At 53.6% G+C, this 24,926-nt stretch overlaps 1 protein-coding gene across 1 annotated transcript; it reads right to left on the bottom strand.

Annotated features, from left to right (window-relative positions):
* Positions 1-9,847: 9,847 nt before the first annotated feature.
* On the bottom strand, positions 9,848-24,627 carry Trim8 (tripartite motif containing 8). The gene is made up of 6 exons (XM_032892131.1): positions 23,030-24,627; positions 13,236-13,331; positions 12,701-12,934; positions 11,758-11,789; positions 11,509-11,624; positions 9,848-11,205 (listed from the first exon to the last, which is right to left on the bottom strand). Exons 1-6 carry the CDS (start codon positions 23,597-23,599, stop codon positions 10,598-10,600), a joined length of 1,656 nt encoding a protein of 551 aa, XP_032748022.1. The 5' UTR covers positions 23,600-24,627; the 3' UTR covers positions 9,848-10,597.
* Between the last annotated feature and the right edge of the window lie 299 nt (positions 24,628-24,926).

Here is a 24,926-nt window from a genome sequence, read left to right as displayed (position 1 = left end):
GTGTGTATAGTGTGTGCAGTGTATGTATGTGTGTGTGAGTGTGTATGTGTGACTGTGTGTATGTGTGAGTGTGTGTGTGTATGTGTGTGTATGTGAATGTGTGTGTGTGTGTGTGTGTGTGTGTGTGTGTATGTGTGTATATGTGTGTGTGTGTGTGTGTGTGTGGTGTGTGTGTGTGTGTGTGTGTGTGTGTGTGTGCCAGCCACTGGCATGGACATGTGGAGTTAAAGTCTGCAACCAGTAACCAGACCTCCCCGCATCAGAGTCAGCTGAGAAAAAACAGTTAAGTCAGTATCCTCTTGCCCCAGAAACATCTTATTTATTAATCTTACTTAACCTTTGCAAGGACACTATTAACTGGATATCCTGAATCACTTGTCCAAGATCTCACAAGAAGGAGACAAGGCAAGCTCACTGGACATGGTGGTGAGCACACCTTTAACCCCAGCACTCCAGAGACAGACACAGGCAGAACTCTAAGTTCTAGGTTAGCCTGGGCTACAAAGAGAGTTCCAGGACACTTACACAGTTACACAAAGAAAAATAAAATAAAATAATAACAATAATAGTTAAAAAAAAAAAAAAAAAAAGACAGGCTCACACTGTGTTGTCCTGGCTGGCCCAAACCCAACTACACAGACCAGAGTGGTCTCAAACTTATAGAGATCTCCTCCATAGAGTCCTGCCTCTCTGCTGGGACTAACCCAGCTCCTTCTTGACTTCCAAAACTGTGCTCCTAGAAGCACAGAGTGAAGGCTGGAGAGCTGGCGTGGTGTTTAAGAGCACGGGCTGTTCTTACAGAGCACCCAGGTGCACACAGTGCACAGACAGAGATACAGGCCAGACATCAATCCGTGTAAAACAAAACACCAGCAATCTCTTAAAATAGTGCTTTGAAAGAGAGAACACAGGAATCTCCCTCACAAAGAACAACAGAGCAATTTCTGTGCTTAGCGTGAAGTGCAGTGTTCCAGGGACAAAAAGCCCTTGCTAAGGAAATTAAATATTAATGACAGAATTTTAGAGAGCAAATGGGGTGCAAGAGTGGGCAGAAGTCTTGGCTGGGGTACCTGAAGAGGCAGGGGAGGGCTGGGACCCAAACAAACTGTTGCCTCTTCTACTGATTGGCTGAGCGAACCCTGCTGAACAACCCCCACTGTCCTAGTGTTCCTGACAGAGGAGAGTGGAGTGCACAGGAGACACAGGTAGCTTGGGTTCCTGCTGACTCCTGGCTTGGAAGCTCTTGTTCTCTGTCGGGACCAGCAGTGGGTAGGAGCACCTGGAGGACAGGCCTCCCAGGCACAGCAAGGTGGGCCAGAGGTGACCTCATTCTGCCTTTGGACCTTCCCCTAGCTGCTGTTCCTGAGGTCATCAGCTTAGGCAGCAAACAGGAACCAGCCCCACCCTTAAAACAAAAGACAGCAGCTGGGGTCAGCTGGGAGCGGAGTTCTGGGCTAAGCCTGTGGCCTCTACTCTGGACCAGAGATTGGCAAGTTTGATCTAGGTCATTGGAGCAGCAGTCCATTTTGACTTCCTGATGGGAGGGGAGGAAAAAGGGGCAGCTTGCAGGACTGACACACCCCCTCCAAACACCCACAGCTTCTGCCTGCTGAGCAGTGTTGAAAACAGAAGCCCGAGGACTGCCGTCTGTCTCCGTTTTCCTCCTCTGGACAGATTTCACACTGGCTAGAACGCCAAGCATCCACTGGCCTTTCAGTCAGGTATCCGTGTGTAGGGCAGACTTCACATTCATCCTTAGGAATGGCTTATCTGTGTCATTAGCTCCTCCCAGCCTGCTTTCTTTCCCATCCCACCTCCGTACACTCTTGGGGCCGGAACCCACCCGCCTCCCTCCCCCAGTCTTACTTGTACCAAAAGGTCCACATCGGGGAAGCACACCAGCCCCCATGCACAGAGTGCGGCTTTTCTGGGGCTTTCCAGTACGATGGGACTTCCCTTCAGCTCCCAGATGACAGGGCTAAAGCAGTTTGCCACAGATGGCTTTTGGAAAAGAGAGGATCATCTTTGGTTGTCACCAGTAGCCCATCCTGAAGCCAAAAGACTTACTTAATCCATCCCAACTCTTCCCCTCAATTCACTGAGCCCCCCACCACCACCACCCCCCGCGATGGCAGGCTAAATTTCATCCTGACACCATGGCCCCAAGGCCTGTAAGAACTAGCAGGGCAGGGAGAGTAGGGCAGAGAGAGAGTGGGAGGAAGCAGGATTCGTTCGATGGCTGGGATGCTGATCCAGGCAGGAGGAGGGGCCTGCACAGCTGCAGGCGGCCCCCCTGCCCCGAGTCTGTGAATGGGCACGCACCCTCCCGCCCGCCTGAGCTGCTCCTGAAACAGTTGGCCCTAATGAACACTAAGCATGCAGGGCAGCTGTACGCATTATCCATATGCATGGGGAGGTGTATATTTATCCTCACATCCCACCCCACCCTGCAGCTGCTGCCGTCTCCTGTGCCAGGAGAGTGAGTGGGCACCGGGGCCCAGGCTGCTCTGCCCGCCCCCGCCCCACTTCCTAGCCTTCCCTGCCCAACCCACAGCCACAGCCTTCACTTGACCCATTTAGAGGCAGAAGTGTGTGTGTGTGTGTGTGTGTGTGTGTGGCGTGTGCGTGTATGCGTTCGTACGCACGCAAATGCGAGAGTGTTTGAGAGCGAGCGAGTGTAAGACAGTGTGCACACGTCGTTTCCCCAGTTGGCGCTTTTGATTTCCTCTGAAGCCTCTTGATTGCAGGCACACAATGGCATCTTGCTGCCCTGCTCCCTCAGCAGCTTCGGGTTCTGTGCTGCCTCCTCCCTGGAGCTGCGGATTTTCTGCTGACTCTGGGCACAGGGTTGACAAACAAGGAAGAAAAAGCCTGAACCAGGCTCTCACCCTTGACCCTGGTCCCCATATCTACAGTGCCTTGTACTTCCTTCTGTCTCCCCACTGGTACATTCTCTCCTGCTCCTGGCCCCTCTTCCCTATGGAGGTCAGGGCTATTGTGCAAAAGGGCAGCCCTCTGCTCCGAAGCCTGCTTTCCAGATCTTGCTAGGACCCTCAAGCTCAAAACAAAGGGTTTTCTTTCTTTCTCTTTCTCCTTCTTTCTTTCCTCCTCTTCCTCTTCTTCCTCCTCCTCCTTTCTTGAAACAGGGTCTCCCTATATAGCCCAGGCTGGCTTCAACTGCCCAATTCTCCTGTGTCAATATGGAAAGTGTTGGATTTACAGACACATGCTACACTGGATCACTTCTCCTCTTATGGACTTTTGACTGTGGACTTCACACAGACCCTCTCCTCCTTGTCCTCCACTAGAGCTCCCACACCTGCTCCAAGAGCGAACCTCTTTCTCTTTTGTGCCTCTCTCTCTTCTCTCTCCTTCAGGACAAGATTAAGCCCTTCCTGCTTAGGAGCCCGGGCTACCCCTGCTTACACAGGCACTTGGTTCTCCCGCCCTTACTCATTGAGCAAGTAGCTCATGAGCAGAAGCAGAGCTCGTACAGTGGCCTCAAGTTCCCTCACGGCCTGGGTGACCTCATCACTCACTACCCTGTTCCTCCCTCAGTCTTTCAACCACACTCACCCCCTGACTCTTCCTGAAAGGAACTTCTTCTGCTGGGAAGCAGCTAGCTCATTTCTCCTGCCCGCCCTGCTTGCTATGCCTTCAAATATCTCTGGATTTGCTCCTCCCATAATACATTCTTTAAGTTTTCTTTTCTTTCTTTCTTTTTTTTAAAATATATATTTATTTATTTTATGTATATGAGTACACTGTAAATTCAGACACACCAGAAGAGGGCATCAGATCCCATTACAGATGGTTGTGAGCCACCATGTGGTTGCTGGGGATTGAACTCAGGACCTCTGGAAGAGCAGTCAGTGCTCTTAACCACTGAGCCATCTCTCCAGCCTTCTTCCTTCCTTCCTCTCTCTCTCTCTCTCTCTCTCTCTCTCTCTCTCTCTCTCTCTCTCTCTCACTTAGCCCTGGCTGTCCTATCCTAGAACTTGCTCTCTAGACCAGGCTGGCCTCAAACTCAGAGGTCTGCCCACCTCTGCCTCCCAAGTGCTGGCATTAAAAATACCACCCAGTATTCTTGAAGTGTTCTGCTCAGTAAATCCTACCTACCCATCTCCCTATATAAGAACGTATGGACCCCCACTCTTCCTCATAGCCTATATCCCTAACTTACTTTGCTTTTCCTTTGTGATATTTGCCCCAACCCATGATTATTTATTGGCTGTTGTCATCTGCCTCTTCCTCATTAGATTATCAACTCTAAGATGAGCGGAGGTCACGTTCAGTGGCATTCTAACACTGGAGTGGTGCCCAAGACCAAAAGGATCTCAGTGGACATTTACTGGCTGCATGCCCATCTAAATGAATGAATGAAAGGCACAGTGCTAGACTCTGAAACATCAAAGATGACCAATTATAATGTGTGTTTCCGTAGGGAGTCATATCCTAGTAGGAAATGTAAGCCCTAAAGTTTGTACCCTGACATGTAAACCACAATTAGATTTTTTTTTTTTCCGAGATAGGGTTTCTGTGTAGCCCTGGCTATCCTGGAACTCACTCTATAGACCAGGCTGGCCTCAAACTCACAGAGATCCACCTGCCTCCTGAGTGCTGGGACTAAAGGTGTGCACTAGCACCACCTGGCTTTTTCTTTTTCTTTTCCTTCTCTAAATTGTGTATAAGTACAGCAGAGCCTCTGGCCTGGAGCTCAAGTTACAGACAGTGTACACTCTGAATCACGGAGCCTTCTCTCCAGCCCTGTGAATCACAGTTCAAGCATGAAGGAAGACGATCACGTGCACGGGAGTAAGGTTAGCCTAGAGGAACAGGAACTTAGGATGGCTTCCAGTGCGTGCAAGCTGGCTAGGCCAGACCAGATCTGGCACTTCACAAACACATCTCACCACTCCTCCATCCTCCTCCTGCAGAAATGGGGTTGGCGGTGTTCCATGGAGGAAATGAACCTTTGACACTACAGAGAAGGAAGGGTCTGAAGTCCAAAGCCACTGGGACCTGGGACCGTGTGGACTGTTGGAAGACTGACCCTCAATATATGGTTTAATGGGTAAAATCTAGGGAGCTACAGCGGGCAGGGATGGCTCACTGGTAGATCCCCACTAGACTACAAGCTGTCCATTTGCATCCATGCCTTCTCCTGTTTGGTACCCTGCAGCAGGGACGCATATGGACAGTGTTTGATACCAACATCCAACTGACAAACAGGACATCCATATGTCAAATGACTCCCTGCCAGTTTCCCTCTAGGTAGACCAGTAATCCACATCACTCTTAACACTAGGCTCTTGGAAACCGGCCCCCTCTTCTAGTTCTGACACGCGGTTTGAGATGGTGCCTCTGTCACCCCTCACCTCCATTCTATAAATGGCACATCATCCCACATATCACCCCCGTGTCACCTCAATGTAAATACTGAAAAGTAACCCAGGGCACAGAGCAGATGGGTTCCTTTTCAAGAAAGACCCAATTACTGAAGATCTAATGCAAGGAGAAGTCATAAATAGCCTAGTTTGCTGCAGTTGAGAGAAATTAAGCACACAGCAATTAAAGAAAACTGGTCTCCTGTGGAGGGAACAGGCAAAGGCCCTCAGTGCAGAACTCTGAGGTAAGTCCACTGCCTGGCCGAAAGCAGCCCTGGGTCTTCCTGGACCCAGGAGTGTGATGCCCACGGGTCCAGTCCCCAGGTTTGTTTTTTCACTGTGGAAGAGAGAGATGTCTTCCACATGGAAGATCAGTGAGTTCCAAGGTGAGTTCCTCAAGACTACTGGAATCCATCTTGCTGTGATCGTACAGTGTTTAGATCTCTGTGTGGTGGAATTCGTCCTGCCCTGAAGGAGAAGAGAGGCTTTGGGGAGCAGGTAGAAGGGAGAGAGAAAAACATAAGAAACAGATGACTGCTCTTGGGGCCAGGCCTTTCTGGCTTTTTGGTTTCCTCTTACACCATTCAAGCCCCATTTCCCCTCACCTCAAAGAAAGTTCTAGAATATAAAGAACCTGGATTCAAGACCTTCACCTTGGCATTTCTGCTCAGGGTAGATGGCCAGGGACAGGTTGCCCTCTTAACTTTAGGGAACTGGCTCTGGCCCTGTGAGGTCGTGGATGCCTGTCCTGCCAGTATTTGGCAAGCGGTGACAAGAGGAACTGTGAGCTTAAGCACACCCTAGATTGCACATTGAGAGACCCTGTCTCTCAAAAGAGAAAGAGTTGGGCATGGTGACGTGATGCACCAGGGATCCTAGCACCAGAACCTGTTAGCAGAGGTTGGAAGATCTTCCCAAGTTCGAGACCAGTGCTCTCCACAGTGAATTGCAGGCCGGAGTCTCAGAGACTTTGTCTCAAACAAAACAAAATGAAAGCCAGGCATGGTGGGACACTCAGGCAGGAGGATCCCTGAATTTGAAGCTAGCCTGATCTACAGGGAGAGTTCCTGGGCAGCCAGATTTACACAGAGAAATCCTGTCTCAAAAAAACCAATAATAGAATAAAATGCCATAAAAGTTGAAAGAAGAAAGCAAGATTCTAAACCGGTGTCAGAATTTAGAGTCTCTCCTCCTTAGCCTGGCGGCCTTCCTCTCTACCTGTCTGTCTGCTGTCTCAGACAAGGTTTTATTTTATTTTATTTTTTTAAAGATTTATTTATTTATATGTAAGTACACTGTCTTCATCCACACCAGAAGAGGGCATCGGATCCCATTACAGATGGTTGTGAGCCACCATGTGATTGCTGGGATTTGAACTCAGGGCATCTGAAAGAGCAGTCAGTGCTCTTAACCTCGAGTCATCTCTCCAGCCCCTGAGACAGGGTTTTTTTCCTCAGCCCTGGCTGTCCTGGAACAGATCTGTTTGCCTCTGCCTCCCCTGCTAAGACTGAAGGCCTGAACCACCACCCACCCAGCCTTCCTTAAGTTCTGTCCCGTTTGGTTGTGCAGACCCTGCTCCACCAGGCCAGCTGTGAAGTCGGGAAACCCTCCCAGCACTCTAACCAAGAGTCCCTGGAGACTCCACCTCTGTGGATTCTACATTCGGGGTAACCTTTATTGATAAAGGAGAGAGTCTCAACTGTCCCCTCCCTGCGGACCCTCCTCCCCCAGAATTTACTGGATGCAGAGGTCTGGTAGGGAATCTCCCAGAGACTAGGTGCACTCCTGAAGTTGCTAACCAATAGCTTCCCAGTTGGGGAGAAGATGAAGGTGACTGAGATCCGGTTTGATGACTGGGCTCTGAGTGGGAGGGTGTGAACAGGGCTTGGGAGGAATTCAGAAGTGAAGCTAGAATGACAGGGGTCTCCATGTAGGGAAGATGCTGACATCGCTCAAATGGCTCTCCGCAGGGTGTGCTGGGACCCTAGGTACCATTCGAAGTGGGAGAGAGGGTTTGCATTCTGTTGCGAAAAATTTGGGGTCAGGGGATCCAATACCCTAGGGCAAGGAGCAGAGGAGCCGACTGTCTCCAGCCCTTCTTGCCCTCAGTCCTTCTCCCTCCTAGCCGTAGAGAGGCTTCCGGCAGTTGCTGGGCGGCGCCCCCCCATCCCCGCCTCCCCCGCCCTGCAGCTGTTCTCCAGCTGCCCAGCCCCACCCCAAAGACAGCTGGGAGAGGCTGCGGGAGGGGGCGGGAGCCTGCCCAGCTGCTGGCTCTGGCTGAGTCGGGGGAGGGCTGTGACATAAAAGAGCCCGACAGGCCCGGGTAGTGGAGGAAACCGACACCCCTCCCCACCCCACCCCCGCCACCCTGCCGGGTGGCCTCCTCGCGGGCTCTGCACATCTGGGCCACAGGAGCTGCTGTCCCCATCTGTGGGGTGGTGGGGAAAAGGCTGTCGCCTCCCAGCACTTCCTGGAAAGAGGAGGCACAGTGGCCTCCGAGAAGGGGTGAGGGTGAGGGTTCAGGGGCCTGCCTAAAGGACAGTGCACCTTCGGGGATACAAGGCCTCTGCCTGCTCTTCCAGGTAACCATAGGAAAAGTTCTTCCCTGCTTTCCTAAGCGGGCCAGGGGCCGGGGTTGTGGGGGGGAGCGGGCGGCACTTAAGCCCTTTCTGGGCCTCTGCCCCTCACTCTGCTGGGAGGTGGGTGACAGCTGCTTCTATGAAGCCAGGACAGCTGGGTAGCTAGGGACAGCTGGATGCAGTTTTCCAGTTTCTCTGGCTGCCCAAACAGGCTCTGGGCCTACAGCTGTGTAGCTGATTGTTGGGGTGGGCTTCAAAGGGGGTTGGGTTCCACTCTAACCTATTTCCTATGGTGTCTCTCCATGTCTCCATCTGGTTAATGCACCTCGAGAAATGGCCCCTCCCACTAGCCAAAACAAACTGGGCCAAGTGGGAGAGAAATTAGGCGGCTTTGAGTCTTGGCTTTCAGCTCTTGGCATGGAAGACGCACCAGGGCTCCTGACAAACTAGACGGTGAGAGGGGAGCCGATATAGTAAAAGTGTCTTATCTGCCCACCAGTATCCACCAGTCTCAGACATCTGTCCCCGCCCCTTGGACCCAAACAGGTGCAGGAACCTGGGTGGCTTTTTGTCCTAACTCCTAGCTCTGGCTTCTAGCCAGCCTAGGGACATGACTTACTTCCCACCTGGAACTCCTGGTTTTTCTGAGGTTCAGTGACCGGAAGTCACCAAGGCCTAGGCAGCTCACAAGGGCCTTACATTATGGCTCTCTGCCCACATTGTACCAGGTTTCTCCGATTCCACACAAAACAGGAAGAAAAAGGAAAGAACTACGTATCATTCAAGGTTTGTCTCCTTCCAGTCTGGAAAAAAGTTGCAAGCTTACTTTAAGGGGTGGGTGCAAAACAGGCAGCAGAGGCAGAGGTGGTGGCCTGCTCTAATTCCAGCACTCCTGGAGGCAGAGACGGGCAGTTCCAGGCTAGCCTGGTGTAGAGTTCCAGGTCAGCCAGGGCTACATAGACCCTGGCTTAAAAAGCAACCAATCAATTAACCAGACATCTAAGCAGAGAACCTTCCAGAATTGAGAGCCAGCCAGCAATCCCAGTGCTCAGGAGGACTTAAAGGAATTTCTAGTTCAGGTCAGGATGGTCTAGGTATGTTCCAGCACCCCTCAAGGAGGCCCTGTACATCACGCAGCCCTTCTCAAACCCTAGGGTCTGTAATCACCACTGGATTTAGGAATGCAAACTCCTGGGTTTTCCAATCTACTCCCCCACCCCCACCCCCCTGCCTCCTTAATCCTATTACCTCTCCTATCCCTTCCAGGGCCGAAGTCCCAAGTCTTTACAGGAAGGGATCCAGTGGCCCCTCTCCCTGGAACAGGGCCTGTTTTGTCTCCGAGACTGCAGCCCCGTGTAGCACCTAGCATGTGCTTAGTACTTGTGGTTAGAAGGCAGGTAAACTTTGCAAGCCTCCAAGGTGCCCCTCCATCACCTATCTTAGCTAGAAGCACACCGGCAGGATCTCATGGCGATGTCAGCCGTCTGTGTCACATGGGGCCAGGTCTGAAGGCTTTCAGCAAGTATTTCTCCAATGACCCCAAGGTGAAGAGCAGACATAGTTGGTGCCCAAGGAAGTGACATTTACAGGTCTGGAATTGTGTCTAGACCCAGGAGGACAGAGGCAGCAGCCTTAGAGAGAGAGAGAGAGCCCTGTGCAAACCAATGTCAAAGGCCTGGGCCCGAGAGGGCCAGTGGGGTAAGAGGCAAGGCTGGGGCAAGACTGCGCCATCTCGTTTATTAGAAGACTGATCTCGGTGTGCTGCGCTCTAGACAGGAAGTCCATGATTAGGATAAAGCGCCCACTCTAGGGAGCCGCTCTGTCAAGGTCCAGGTAAGGGCAGCCCCTCCCCCACTGACCTCAACGAGGGCTGGGCTCTTGTTTTTTTATTCATTATTTCTTTTATTTCTCTTTATTATTATTAATATTATTATTTGCTTTTGCTGTGGTCACTATCATTGGCAAAGTTCTTTTTTATTCTCAGCTTTTCCTGGACACGGGGCTCCTGGCTTTGAAGGGTTCCACTCAGGCTTGAAGGTGCCAAAGGCCGCTTGAGACTTGAACTCCATCCGGCTGGGAAGGTGTTGAGTAGAAGAAATCATTCTTGGTTTTTAAAAAATTAAAAAACAAAACAAATAAAACCCTCCACAATCTATAGGCCATTCTTTACTCCACCAGTGATCAAACTGCCCAGAAGAAACATTGGAGGGGGGGAAGAAATAGGCCAGCGGGCACTGGGCCGCCTCCCGGGGTAAGCAGGGAGAGTTGGCGCCCAAGGCTTCTTCCAGCCATGGGGGGATTGAAGGGAAAGGGGTAGGATTTTTTTTTAAAAAAGGAACAGTAAAGAGCCCAGTGCCTTGAGTTAGGATACTGTCCCAACTCCAGGGCCACCTGCAGCCCCTGCCCGGGCCACTTCCCACCATCACCTCCTCATCCAGGAGATGCATAATTAAAAAAAAAAAAAAATCAAAACAAGACCCTAAATAAAACATAATCCAAAAAGAAATGACCTGGAGGAATGGAGAAGAAAGGAGGAGAGAGGAGGGTGGAGAGGGCCGGTCTCTGAATGCATAATTCCCGAGCCACCGGGGCTGGGGGGAAGGGTCCCCAGCGTCCATTGCCTGCTTGGCGTTAGCTTGTCACATAGTGTTTGGTGGATGGCTGCCCATACACCCTGTAGAAATCTTGGTGGCCAGGCTGCTGGGAAGCGTCGAGCCAGTCTCTGACTGCCAGGCCAGAGAGGGACTGAGGGACGGAGGGTGTGGGTGGAAGTGGGTGTGAGTATTCTTGAGAGGGCACTGTCCAGGGGAAGTGGCCGGATCGGGGGTACGGCTGGTGGCCACCATGGTTGGCCACGGAAGAACAATAACAGTTGTCCACAGAACAGACGAGAATCTTGCGGCCGCCATACTGGGGTAGCATGGGCTGCTGAGTGGCAGAGCCATTGGGGTACTGTGATGGGGGAAACACAGGACTCGAGTGTACTGGCTGGGCACCACCTGGCAAAGCAACCAAGTGCTGCGTGGAGCTACAGGGCCCCAGGGGTTGCCCGGACTGCCCCTCGCTGCTGGCTGGGCCTGCTGCCCCGTACTGGCTGCCCACCGGGCCTGATGAAGTCTCCAGGAAGCTAGCCTCTGGGAAGGCCGTGGAGTGCTTACGCTTCTCTGCCCCAGAGCTGTTCACACCACAAGGGTACAGGGGGACGCTCTGTAGGAAGGGCACCGGCGTGCTGAAGGGACCTGTGGAAAGTTTGGAATGAATGTTGCTGAAGCTCCCAGCCAACCCCAGCAACCTGGGTTTCCTCTCCCGTGTGGGCTTTGAACCACTGTGGGTGCAGATATATGACATCTGGGTTGATGTTTACTATTCTTGTATTCCAGCTGGAAAAACCTTCCTGAAGCTCAGGAAGGTTGCCCAAGGTCCCATGCTAGAAGTGGCACAAGCCAGGATCTAAGCTCAGGTCTGCCCGTGTTAAGCTAAGACTGCTGCCCTCTTGGAGGCAGCACTGGCGTTTACCCCCGCCCAGAGGCTTTAACCCTTACCTTCTAGCATCTTCCGCAACTGCTTCTCCTTCTTGGCCACCTCGTTCAGGAAGAGCTTGGAGTTCAGGTGGCCGATCTTAGGGGGAGAAAGGCTGCTGCCTGTGCAGGTCTGGGTCCTGGGGGCAGTGGACGGGGCGTCTGCTGTGAGGAGGCATCACCAGTGAGCCCGCCCTTCCTCCCCAGCAGTGGGAATGGCCCTCTCTGCCCTCCCTCAGATGTGGTCTAGAGGACTGGGGGCCATCAACTCACCTGTCCATTAGGATTTTCACAGACTTGGTATTCTGTGAGAGAAGGAGAGAACAGTCAGTTGGTGGGAAGAGTGAGGTACACCGGCTTTGGTTGCCAAGCACCTGCTCAAAACGGAAGCTCATGCATCCCGGGCTGGCTTAGAACTAAGCATTAGGATGACCCTGAGCTATCCTCCAGCTTCCACTTCCCAAGCAGAATTACAAGAGAGTGTGGCAAAGGGGAACAGTATACGGTACTGAAGACCAAGCCCTGAGCTTCGTGTATGCCTCTGAGCCACAGTCCCATCCAGGCACGTTTCTTCTCTGTATCTGTTATATCCGGGAGAGAGCGCCACAGGCCCTTTGCTGGGTCTCTTTGTTAGTAGTTCTAGATTTATTTCCTAGAACTCACACTGCAGACCAGGCTGGTCTGGTAGGTAGTCTGAGATCCATTTGCCCCTCTGACTTTTGAATGCTGGGATTAACAGTGCCCCACCTCTGTCACAGGCCTTTGAAATCCAGTACGTTCTGGATTTCAGAAGCGAGTGACGCTGCTCTCATTATCACGTTACACATGTGATCCAGACAGGATACCACAGCCAGACCCATCAATACTTCCACAGCAACCTGTTTGAATTTTCTTACCGCGTGAAACACACAGAGAGACTGTTAACTGCCCATGCTAGGTCTACCCAGTAAAATTTGCTATTAAATGACATAGGTGCCAAAACGTGTTTTAGTTTTCAAGGCTTAAAAAAGGATCTGGACCAGCAGATACAGGAAGGCGGACTGGTAGTCAAGGCTCAGGAAGCATCTACGACTTGCCCAAGGTCACAGAACTAGGAAGAGCAGCTGGACAGAGAGTCTAGCCCATGCAGGCTGGCCCTAAAGAGGAAGGGAGGCGAGCACCCTGGTCTGAAAGCAGCTGGGGAGCAGGGCTGTGCGCAGCGGGGCCCCAGTCCCACCTTCATGAAGCTGACGTCCTCTGTCTTGTCGAAGAGGAGCTGCAGGGAGCCCAGCAGCTTCTTAGCCTCTTGCATGCGCTCCCCGAGGTGCAGCGCCTGCGCCGCGTTCTCGCTGCAGAACTTGGCCTGCGCCTTGTCCAGGACCTCCACCGTCTGCCGCAGGTCCTCGTCCAGCAGCTGGTGCAGCTTTTCATACTGCAGCCTCACTTCCTCCTTCAGTTGGCTCACTTTCTCCTGCAGAGGCAGACAAGGATGAGCAGGCCCAGGAGCACCCAGTGATCGCTACACCAACTCCCATTTCTGATGCTGCGAGGCTAGGGTCTGGGCTCTGGAGCCCCTGGCTTCTGAGGGTAAGGTGTGACCCACCAACTCCCCACGTGTAGCACTGGGCTGTGCGCCAACCACTCTTAACCTAGTCTGAGGGGTGAGTGATTGACAGATGGCTCTGGCACAGAGCGACTCAAGACCCCTAGAAGGGAATTCACCCAAGACCCTGCATCCCCGTCACCCGACCTGTGGTCTCAGGGTCTCCTACCTCCACCAGGCGCTTGTCTGACTCAAGCTTGTACAGCTGGTCCTCAATGTCCTGCTCTCTCTCCTCCAGTCGCTCCTGCTGCTTCATTAGCATCTTCTGTGGGGACAGTTGGGAGTAATGGTGTCAGAATAGGGTTGCTGCTCCAAACTTACCAGCCGGGCATCATCTCCCCCTCAAGCAACCTCGGGACCAGTTATTTTCAGGAACAGGGAAAGCCAAGGGGCTCCCCATGTGTATTCAAGCCCTGAGCTTCCTAAGGGCAGGCTCTGCACACTAAGCACTTGCAGCCCCCCCACTTTCTATGGGCCCATCATTCATTATATCTTAGAAGGGGGTTCATCTAGTCACCCCAGCCATCCATGAGGTAAGTACTGTACTGTGATCATTCACAAAGGGAGAAACTGAGGCCTGGAGAGGTTTTACAACCCGGCTACAGTCATTCAGCCAACGGAGCTGAAGACATGGCTCAGTGGTTAAGAACGCCCACCGCTCTCGCGGTAGACCCAGAGTCGGGTTGCCAGAACGTCAGGGTCGGGGGACTCTGACTCCTCTGGCCTTCGAGAGCGCTTGTAGGCACACATAGACATAATTAAAAATAATATTTATTTCCGAAGTGGTAGAGCTAATGAGTGACACATCTCAGGTAATGAATGGGGCAGGAGACCTGTGATTATCCAAGCCGGCAACCTTTCCCCGGGGGCACCCTAAGATGCAGTCAAACAGCCTTCCAAGATGACACGGGCCCTTGAACTCGACTCATATTTGCCTTAGTCTACAGCGCAGCGATGAAGCCACCCTTCCTTGTTCCCGAGGCTAGCCCTGGCCTCGGAGGTCAAGCAGTTCAGCCGCTCAGTAAGAGCAGTAAGTAGAGCGCAGCCCTGCTACTCTCAAGACCAATCTGCTGCCAGGTCAGGTTGCTTTTCCAAGCTCTCAAAACAAAACAAAACAAAACAAAAATCCATTATATTTATCTTATTTAGTATATGAGCGTTTTGCCTGCTTATATCTATGTGCACCAGGTACTTGTCTGGCACTGGCAGAGGTCAGAAGGCATCAGATCCCCTGGAAATGGAACTGAATGCAGGTCTTCTACAAGGGGAACTAATGTCCCTACTTGCCCGTTTCTACAACTCTCTCCTCATAAGCACACCTCTTCAGACAAGGCCTCTCCCACCTAACAAGACTGCCTCCTTTCAGGTAGTTCAGCAAGGCCACGAATGATCTTTAGGGTAAGGTAAGCACACCTTTGCCTGGGCCAGGATCTCCACATGCCTTTAGAAGATCCTGTGACTGTCTGCTTCTCAGGGATCTCCCCCAGCGCTGTGCTCAGAGGACAGACACTTCAATTCTTCCTGTCATTTCCTGCCAGCCAACAGCACCCCCCCCCTTCCTTTGTCTGCTTTGAGGCCCAACTCTGAGGAACTTTCCATGACCCTGTTTGTTCTGAGTTGGTACAGGTCCCTTCCTATCCTGGTCATGTGGTGGGTCGGCAGTCACATCCTGCCCTGCTGGGTAGCTGTGTTTAGCATGGCGGCCACTTTTTACATTGACGTTAATACAGAATAAAGCAAGTCAGATGGCCTGGAACCCCAGCCCTGGGAAGCAGAGACGGGAGTTTTGGGAGCTGGAGCCAGTACATAGGAAGACCCCCCCTTCAAACAAAACAAAACCAAGAGAAAAACAGGAGTACAGCTGCGGGTTTCCGGTTGCGCCAGTCTCATTTCAGGGGTTTAACAACAGCTACATGTAACGAGTATTGTACATAAAACGTTGCCACTTGCAGGAAGTCAGATGGCAGCTCTAGCCTAGAATCTCCTCACTAGGCTACCGCCCCCTACTGTTACTGTTGTGTTAAGACATCGAGGACAGAGCCCAGGGCCTCAGGCGAGGCAAGTGCTCTACACAGACCTACATCTCCTACATCTTCAGCTCACACTCTAGTGCTTTGGATTTCACTGGGAAACCATGATCTGATTTCTCTAGAAATTCCAACGCGCCCCCCCTTCTCTTTCAATTTGGTTTTTCGAGGCAGTGTTTCTCTCCGTAACAGTCCTAACTGTCCAGGAATTTACTCTGACAGACCTGAAACTCACAAGAGACCTGCCTACTTCTGCCTTCAGAGTGTTTGGATTAAAGGCGAGTGCCCACACCCATCCAGCATTAATCTCAACCCTCTTAAGGAACTGAGCTTTGGCTTAGGGTGGCGGCACACCCAAAGGACCAGCACCCTGAAGGTGGAGGAGGATCACCGTGAGTTCAAGGCCAGTCTGAACTACAAGGGAGAAAATAAGAACAGGGGTGGTGGATGACAGTGCAAGCCAGAGTTTCTGATCTGGGGAGACTGAGGGACAAGTTTGAGGTCATCCTTAGCAACAAAGAGAGACCCTGTGTCAAAGGGTATTATAGCTGCCCTCTGCTTCCCTTAATAGTCAGGCCTCCAAAAGGCCTGAGGACCTGGTTGCTGTTGAATTCATTTCTAGAAACATCCAAGGGTCCAGCACAAGGCTCTGCAAAGCAGCTCCCAGACACTCAGAGGAAATGTCCGCCAGCAAGGTGTGCTTCTTTTCCTCTGTTGTGGGGGTCTTTAGTTTCATTATAACCCCTGCTCACCCCATCATCACCACCACTGCAAAGATAAGCTCCTATCAATTCCCTCCTTACCACCCCACCCTTTTTTATATATGGGGAAACCAAGGCCAGCAAGAAACATCAGGCAGATCTACTCTATAGAGGTCGATAGCCAAGAAACAAAGAATCAAGTGCTGAGGACAGGGTTGGGTGAAGGTAAGGTCTCCTTCTGGGCCTAGAAAGCCTGGAGTTTGTCCCAGCTGGCTCTTCAGTGACCCAGCAGCCCTTGCCCTTGTCAGGCAGAGTGGTCAGATTGACAATAAATATAGCTTGTATGGAGTAGAAACAGAGGTGCCCGCAGGACTGCCCAGATAGACACCCGAGCGCACACACACACACTGCAACCTGGGCCAAGACCCCAGAGTGCACATACACTTACACCCAATTATAAGTAATGACCTGGGTCTTTGGAGACCCCCAGACAAGGAAGGGGCCTGCATTAAAACTTTCCTGCGGGTTGAAGAAGCAGTTCATCAGTTAAGAGTACACTAGCTGCTTGGGTGGAGACGACCCAGGTTTGATTCCCAGCACTAACAGAGGCTCACAACCATCTTTTAAGAAACCCCAGTTCCATCGGGGTTGGGGATTTAGCTCAGTGGTAGAGTGTAAAAGGCCCTGGGTTCGGTCCTCAGCTCAAAAAAAAAAAAAAAAACCCCAGTTCCTGGGGTTCCAACACGTGCTTCTGGCCTCTGCAGGCACTGCATATACATAATACACACACACACACACACACACACACACACACACACACACACACACACACACACACACACACACACACACACACACACACACACACACACACACACACACACACAAAACACACACGGCAGGCAAAACACTCATACACATTAAAAAAAACAAGCTTCACTGTAAACGGAGGCCTTCTCCCCCCTCCTATAATATAACAAACAGGGCTCAAATAGCATGCTGGCTGCCTGTTAGGTGTGACTCACATTGAACCCAGCACCCCGGATACAAACCAGGATCCAGGCCATCTGACAGCTCAGGCTCTCACCACTCCACGTCTCCCTGCCCAAGTCATAGACGATCAGGGCCCTGAACGGAGATGAGGGAGGGAAGCCAGGCTGGGTCCCAGGGGAAGGAGAAGACAGAGAAAAGTTCCAACCAACCTAACTTCTCCTGAGAGGGCAAGATTTTTACCCTGCAAGCCATGAGGGCCCTTCCCGCTTTCTCACTGAGGACCTTCAGGAATTTATGACTGCTGTCCATCCCCCAGCTCCCGCTCAGCCCTCTCTCTCTTCTTAGGCATTCCCAGGAAGCACCCCTACTCTGGGAGGCTAGTGTCAGGAACTCAGCTTCAGGATTCTGCAGTTTTCAGAAGGGCTTGGGTCCAGCCAAAGCCCGGTGAAGACAGTAACCCCAACAGAAAGGGGGGCTGGTTTCCCCTTGCCACCTCAGGGACCCCCTTTTTACAGTTCTGCTGTAAGAGGAGACAGGGCAGGAAGGGGAAGGAAGCTCATCAATGAGACCTCCAGCGCTGCCATAGGCAGGCATAGGCAGGCCCTTCCCCCAGGTTCCCTGCACCCAGGGGGCGGGGAGAGGTGCTACTTCAAGCGAGATTGGCAGGAACCAAATGTTGCCTCTCCATCACAGCCACACTAGCTCCACCAAGTCAAAAGCTCAAATGGGGCGAGCACGGTGCACACCTTTCATCCTAGCACTTGAGAGGCAGAGGCAGGGGAACCCGTGTGCCTTTAAGGTCAGCCTGGTCTACAGAGCTCCATAGGGAGACTCCATCTCAACAAACAAGCAAGCAAACAAACAAACCCCTAAAAACCAACCAAACACACCAAGCAGGAAGATGCCGGAGGACCAGGGGCCTGGGAGGCACAGCCTCTCCTCACCCCCAGCAACCTTGTTCTCCCCACCTTCTCTGGGAGTCACAATTCCCATTTGGGAAAAGCACGGCTGAGGCTGGACTCCATCTCCCAGCTTGACTCCCGGCAAGGCACCCCAAAACAGGGAGTAGAGGCTTTCTAAACTGCCTGTGGCTCCCCCATACGCTTCCTGGATGGTGGCCCACAATCAAGTGTGTGGAAGGTTGGAACCATGTCTAGTCTAGAGGCAACGGAAGGACCAAGGTCTCTGGAGAAGCCTAGAACTGTAGGACTTGATCACTGTTTCTTTACCTTTGGGTCTTGGCATTCTGGGACCTACTGGGCCTGCTAACTCCCATGCTCTCCAAGGCTCCAGGGTGCCCATGTATCTCAGACCTGATTCCATGCCTTGGTGCCCACCCAGCCAAGAGGGGTACTCTTAGGGCCTAACTTCTGCCCTGTCAACTCAGGCTCCTCTGGAGCCTGACCGGCTAGGCCCTGATGGTATTTTGCTGCCAGACTAGACTAGGCAGACGGGTGAGGTTTGGAGAGTCAGGGCTGTGTAAAAGTTAAATAATAATAAACCCTCAAGTCAACCTTGGAAGAGAAGGGAGGTCAGAGAAGAATGGCGAGGCAGAGGCAGGCCCCAGGTTTGTAGGCAAGGCTGAGGTTGGCTCCAGCAGCCCGCCCCCTCCCCCCCCAATAAAAGTGAGGGACAAGAAAGGAGCCAGGTTGATGGGAAAGGAAAAACACATCTCCTTGCTTAGGCCACGCCAGCGCTGGCTCCTTGATCCAGCTTAGAACCATGCAGAACTTTCTTCCCAAGCTTCTGAGACTACCCTTACTTCCCCATTTAATCCTTTATCCCAAGATCGAATTTGACCCGACTCCATGGCACAAGCACTTCCCCCTCCCGGCCATGTGAACCCTTAAGCTGGGGAAAGCACGAACCCAGGGATAAGAGGTGGTGGGCACAGGCGCCAGGGCAAGCAGAAAAGCTAGAGACTCAGCAGTCCCCGTAGACCATCAGCGTGAGAGGGCTTCCCAGCTGCAGAGCCGAATTAGCTTTTGCTGCGCACAGAGCAGCCTCTGGGGCAGCAGAACAAAGAGGCGAGAGAGAAAGCCCCCCTTTGTCTGGGTTTGAATGCCAGGCTGGCCAGGGAGGAAGGGCTTTCCCAGAGCCAGGGATGAGCTGGCCAAGGCTTCCTTGCTCAGACCAGGGCAGAAGCCCAAGTGGGGCTGCCCACCCAGACTCTACCCACTCCCCAGTTCTGCAGCACTCACAGGGGCTCTGTCCTACCTCCAACACCCATCACAGGCAACAGCTTACCCTAACGTGAGTCCCAACCTTCTCTCCCTTCCCAAAGACCCCCAGATAAGAAAGTCACAGGACCCCTGGCAGGCTCACAGCCCACCTTAATAGTCAATGCTGCTCCGACCACTTAGCCAGGGGTGATCTGAACAAAATCAAGGCTAGGAAATTCAGTTTTCAGAAGTAACCAGCGAGGCCCAAACAGCCTGCCCTGTACCCCACTCACGTCTCACCTGACACCCACTCCTCTCTCACAGACATAAAGGTGTGAGCATACATACTCTCTCCTCCACTCCACAGCCATACAGGACAGCAGTGTCAAGGAAGTCAGTCATGAGACACATGCTTTCTTGGAGATACTCATGTGAGAAAAAAATTAGTTATGACAGACAGACGAACTGAAGGATGGATGGACAGGCAGGTGCCCCAAGTCCATAACTGCTGGCAGGTAAATCAATCAATGGCTGTCAGCAGGATCCTAGGGTAGAGGCAGGGGACTGGGCCTCTGCCTGAGGCTTTTCTTAGGTCCCAGGGAGGAAGCAAAAGCCTGCTCCCTTCTCTAAGGACTCAAGGAAAGGACAGCATTCACACTCACCCCACCCCTACCCCACCCCTTTTGGCAGAGGGAAGGGTGGGTCTGAACTCCCTGAATCAGGCTGTAAACCCGGCCTCAGCTTAGCAAGAGACCTCCAGGCCTCCTCTCACAGCTAGACCCTCTACAGGGTTGTGTACTCCTCCAGCAGACATGGGGTACTCTCACTCCAAGCAACTACAGATCTCAGCAGTGGGACTGCATTCCCAGAGAGCACCCCTTTTCCTTAGGACGGGGGATGTAAGTCACATAGGTCAGGCCAACATCTCCCGTCTGCTTCCAGGGTCCTCAACAGGACACAGAAGCACAAACATCATGCAAGCTCAACCATGCACATTTGCAAAGCCCCTCACATGCATGACTGTGGCTTCCCTTGGTCCCTTTCTAGTTGAGAGGTCATGAGAGTGTTCCCAACTCCCATCGGCCCCCTATTACTAAGATGAACCCTTAAACTTAGAGGCTTGAAGGGATTTTGTCTGACATTCAGGATTGCTAGGCCTGAGCCCCCTGGATGTCTCAAGCCTGGGCTCATAGCCCAAAAGAAAAACACTTCGAGGGCATAGGTATGTCCCAGTGAGTGATCTTGAGGCCCCATCTGGTTGGCACCCAGTCCTCTCAGAGGCAGAATGGAGCAATGTCCTGGCCTGCACAGGCCTAACTCTTGAGTACCGCCCCTTCCTGATGCCCCACCCAAGCCACAGGCTCAAGTAGACAAAAGTGAGTGTTTGAGTGTTTGGAGATAAGGCTACTGGAAGGGTTAAGCGGTGGTTGGTTTTTTTTTTTGTTGGTGGTGAGGGTGGTATTGGTGGCAGTGGGGTTTTGCTGTTGCTATTCTTGTTTTTCTGAGACAAGGTCTTACTATGTAGCCCTGGCTGGCCTTGAGCTCACAGAGACCTCCCTGCATCTGCCTCCCCAGTGATGGGATTAAAGGTGTGGGTCACCACTCCCAGCACAAAACACTCAGCAGGGTTAACTGTCCCAGCCAACCGACCTGGACCCTAACCCACTGTGGGAGGGCAGGTGAGAAACAAACAGATTATTTTTGTGGTTCTTTGTGCTTCTGCTCCTGTACCTTGGAAAATTCCAGTGCCCCTTTTCCACAGCACTAGCAAAAGGCCCTTTCAGGCAGATTCCCTCTAGCATTAAAAAAAAAAAACAAAAAAACAAAAAAACAGCTGAGGCGAAGCCCACTCCTCCTGGATAGCCTAAAGAGAAGGCAGGGTTTTCTAGTCAGTTCCTCAGGGCTCAGCTCCTCCCCAAGGGTGGGACCCCTACCTCTGCATTCAATAAGTCAGACTTCTAGAGATAAGGGACAACTGAAGGGTTTTTAAGCCTGGGGCAGCAGAGAGAATGGACGTGAGGAAGATAAGCTGAGCTCACAGAATTGCACATCTGGCCCTAATGCAACTCACTATTTCTGAGCTTGCCCCATAGGCACCAGAGTACATGCGTACAGGCACGCATGTATGTGCGCACAACAGACACACACATTACAGAACTGCTGACAAAGTTCAGAACCTGATGAAAGGAATCCTCTAGCCCCAGTTACACTCTACAAGCAAACGCCACCCTTTCCTCCCAATACTAAGGGAGGACATACCCATTTGAGCCTAAGTGTAGACACACACCTAAGGATGCCCTCCTAATACCAAACCAGGTATTAATTAACTTTTCATCCCTACCCCAAGACATCCCTAGCACTTAAGGAGTGCAAACACACGGAATATACCACATTCTCCACTGTTCCATTCAGTCCTACCCTTTTCCCCCTCTACCCACTTTCTACAGCCAATCCCAGGACGGAGGGCTGGACAGCCATCTTTTCTCCAGCCTTTCCCTGCCTCCAACCCTATCATCTTTATTAATAGCAGCAGCTTCAATCCTGGGTAAAGTGTGGGCTCTGCCTAACTGGAGTCAGGGGAGGAGGACCGCAGGGCTCCTCCACTTCCCCCGGACCTGGCCTTTCCCAACTGGTGGGGAGGAGTGACTCCACTTCTCCATCCCCCACACTTCCTTTAAGAAACCAGAGGCCTCTCCTGGCACAAAACCCCAGAGCTGGCCCATGCAATTGCAAACTAATTATACAGCAAATTTTGTTATCCCCGCCCTCAGCCTGCGGTGGCCCTTCTGCCTTTTGTTGGTTGTATATGTGTGGTTTTTAATTGCTAAACAGTGACTCATTTAGATTGGTCCCCTCCTTGTCTCCATCCAGCCCCCACAACCACGGAGGAAAGAACCCCCATAGGCCTGGCTTCCTCATACTGCAGTAGCCTCATTGGGCTCCAGGGGCCCCCACCCTAAACACACACTCCTAGTCCTACCAAACCCAACCTTGCTCCCTTAGCACCAGACCCCTAGCTAGAGCTTTCAAGATGGTTCAGTCTTAGATCGACTCCTTCCTGCGGTGTGACTCAACCCAGAGAGGCAGGGGACCCGAGAGGAACCTGGGAGGAGCCCCTTCAGTGAAAGGGACCGAAGTATGCCCCACTCCAGTTCCCCAGCCAGGCCCAGAGGCCTAAGAGGGGGAAGGCCGTTTTGACATTGGCTGCTGCAGCAGGGTGTATACAATGGGAGGGGGGTGCGGTTCGTAATCACCCAGCCGGCAGCCCAGGGGAGCCAGCTGCCTGAAACCAGATTTCAACGCGGCTCAACCTTAAACCCACAGGATTCTTTTTCCGTCTTCCACGTCCCCTCCCCAAATGTGGGAGGGCTGTGTAAGAGGGCAGGGCTGGGAGGAAAGAGCCCAGGGTGAAGACGACACATACTTTAAGGTTTGTTCATGCCAGGCGCAGGCAGCAACCAAGTATATAGAGAGCAGCCTTAGCCTGGAGAGCGTCTACTAGGACGGATTGGAGGAGCTGACAGTCGGGGACTCCTCTGGACAGTCAGGCCTTGCCCAGCTGGATGCCAGAGTTCTGCTCTACCTCCGGAAGCTCACCCCCACCCCCAGTGTGTTTCCAATAGAGCTTAAAACTAACATGGCTGCTTTTGTTTACTTCCTCATTGGTATGCCAGCATCATGGATCATGTCAGCCACAGCAGCGGCACCAGGACACTCATTACATAAACAGCAGCTGGAGAAGCAGGACCGGGGTCACTGCCTTGGTGACTTCCCGTAGAGCTTACAGAAACAATGCAGGGGGAGGGAGCTGCGCAAAACAGAAAAGCAACACTCAAAACTACTTCTAACAGCTTCCCCCAATTCCATAAATGACTTGCAAGAGGGATCCCAAGGGCGCAGGTGCGAGAATGCATCCAGCAGCCGGGGCCTTTTCCCCAGGGCCTTGCCCCCTAAACTTTCACGGAAGAGTTTGGAAGAGGGCCTCTAGGCTAATGTCAAGAGAGTCAGCATGTACGGATGGGTGGCTCCCAGGCCGTATGTGTGAGTGTGTGTGTTCGCGCGCGCGTTCTGTGTACTTGCCCGTATCTCATTCCTCCGTATCTCCACGTCACACACCGAGTGTCCCTGATGCGCGCCGCTGTAGTAGCAGCAGTACTGGCACACCGCCACCTGCTCGGCCTCGCAGTGGTACAGGCGGTAGGCGTTGTGCTGCGGGCAGCTCCAGGCCCGCACGTCGTCCGCCTCCACCAGGAGGTGCCCGCGGGCGGTGGAGGGCTGCTGCAGGTGCGTCTGCACGTGAGACTGGCAGCAGGGAGCCTCGCAGCGCAGGCAGACCTTCTGTGCGGGCAGCGGGGGGCCGCGGCGACAGAACACGCAGTGCAGTGCCGTCGGGGGCTTCTCCACGTGCAGGGCGTTGAACTTCTCCACGATGTTGGTGAGCTTCAGGTTCTTCTCCAGGCCCGGCTTCTGATTGTAGGCCTGGTTGCACTCCGGGCAACGCACAAGGCCACTGTCCTTGGCCCAAGCCTCGCCGATGCAGCCCCGGCAGAAGTTATGTTTGCACGGCAGCTGCACCGGTTCCACGAAAACGTGCAGGCAGATGGGGCAGATGAGCTCCTCCTCAAAGCAGTTCTTCCAATTCTCCGCCATGGCGGCTGCGGGCAGGGGGCCCGGGTAGACCTCTCTAACTCCCCAACCCTGGGGATCAGTCTGGTGCAGCTGAGGACCCACCAAGCCCGGAGCTCCGGTCCCCGCCGGCCGCGCCAGTCGCTCAGTCACCAGCGCCTTCCGCGTGCCCGCCCCCCAGAGGAGGGAGCCTGGGTCCTTGCGCCGCGCGCGCCGCCGGCTGCGTCTCCTCCTCCTGGCGAGAGCCTAGCGGGAGGCGGCGGGCTGCGCCAGGGCCGCGGCCCGGGCACCAGCCCTGGAGAGGAGCGCCGTGGTCCAAATTCCATATAACAGGCCGCCTCCCCGTCAGCGCGGCTAGGGCAGCGGCGGCTCGAGGCCTGCGCTCGGCCCCGCGGCTGACATCGGGGCGCGCCCCGCGGCGCACGGAGCTGGGGAGCCGCACTCTTCCTTTGGCGGTGACGGTGGCTCCCTCTTGGCTGCTGCGAGCCGCGCCTTCCTCGCCTGGATCCCGGCCGAGGTCCGAGGGGCACGGAAAGCTAGTTCGGCCGCGCGGAGGCTGGCTGGAGCCGGAGCCGGCGAGCAAGGCGCGCCGGCGGTCCCCCGGCTGTGGCGCGGGCGTCCCCCAGCTGGCCGGCCGGCTGCGGGTTGCAGGGCGCGGGCGGGCCGACTCCGGGGCGCTGCGTGCGCGCTGGGGCAGTCATTCAGATGAAATTCCAGTCCCCGGCCAGAGACACCAGCCCGCCTCTGCCTTCCTCCTCCCTTCACAAATAGAAACGGAAGGGGGAGAGAAGTGGAAAAAAAAAAAAAAAAAAAAGGCAACCAGAGAGGGAGGGAGGGAGAAGCCCGGGAGGTGCTCCGGCCTGACCCCCTCGTCGCTACTTCTGCGCTCCCTGGAGGCCCCGCGCAGGGCGCCCCCTCCGCGGAGAGACCCCACTCCCTGTCCCCGCGCTGGGCGGGCGCCTCGCCTGCGCTGAGGAAAACAAGGATTGATCAAACTAGAAAGGAATTTTTCTCAACTGCTAATGAACAGGAGGCTCGGCTCCCGGCCCTCCCCTCCCCCCGCCCGGCCCTCCCCCTTCGCCCCCCCACCCCTCCCCCCCACTTTCTTTTCTTCTCGGCCTCTGCTCCGGCCTGGAAGGCTCCGGGCTGCGGTCGGAGCCAGCCTGCGGCGGCGGCGGGGCCAGGCCGAGCCTGCCGGGCCGGGTGCGTCCTCAGCGCCCAGCCATCTTGAGATCCCAGCGGCCGCGGTGGGGACGGGGGTCCGGGCGCGCGCTCGAGGGTCCTGTAGCTCGCTTTTCCACCCCTCCCTTTGGTGGGATTTTTTTTTTTCCTCCAAGGGGAGGGCTGGTGG

The sequence above is a fragment of the Rattus rattus genome, chromosome 2 (genome assembly GCF_011064425.1).
Source record: "Rattus rattus isolate New Zealand chromosome 2, Rrattus_CSIRO_v1, whole genome shotgun sequence".
Classification (NCBI taxonomy): domain Eukaryota; kingdom Metazoa; phylum Chordata; class Mammalia; order Rodentia; family Muridae; genus Rattus; species Rattus rattus.
This window is presented reverse-complemented; position numbering and strand designations above follow the sequence as displayed.

Coding starts and splice junctions, on each gene's coding strand:
- Trim8 (XM_032892131.1), bottom strand. CDS start 23,599: ATGGCGGAGAATTGGAAGAACTGCTTTGAGGAGGAGCTCATCTGCCCC. Junction 13,332..23,029: donor TACGGAGGAATGAGATACGG/GCAAGTACACAG, acceptor CTGTCCCCACAG/AAGATGCTAATGAAGCAGCA. Junction 11,790..12,700: donor AGGACGTCAGCTTCATGAAG/GTGGGACTGGGG, acceptor CTTCTCTCACAG/AATACCAAGTCTGTGAAAAT.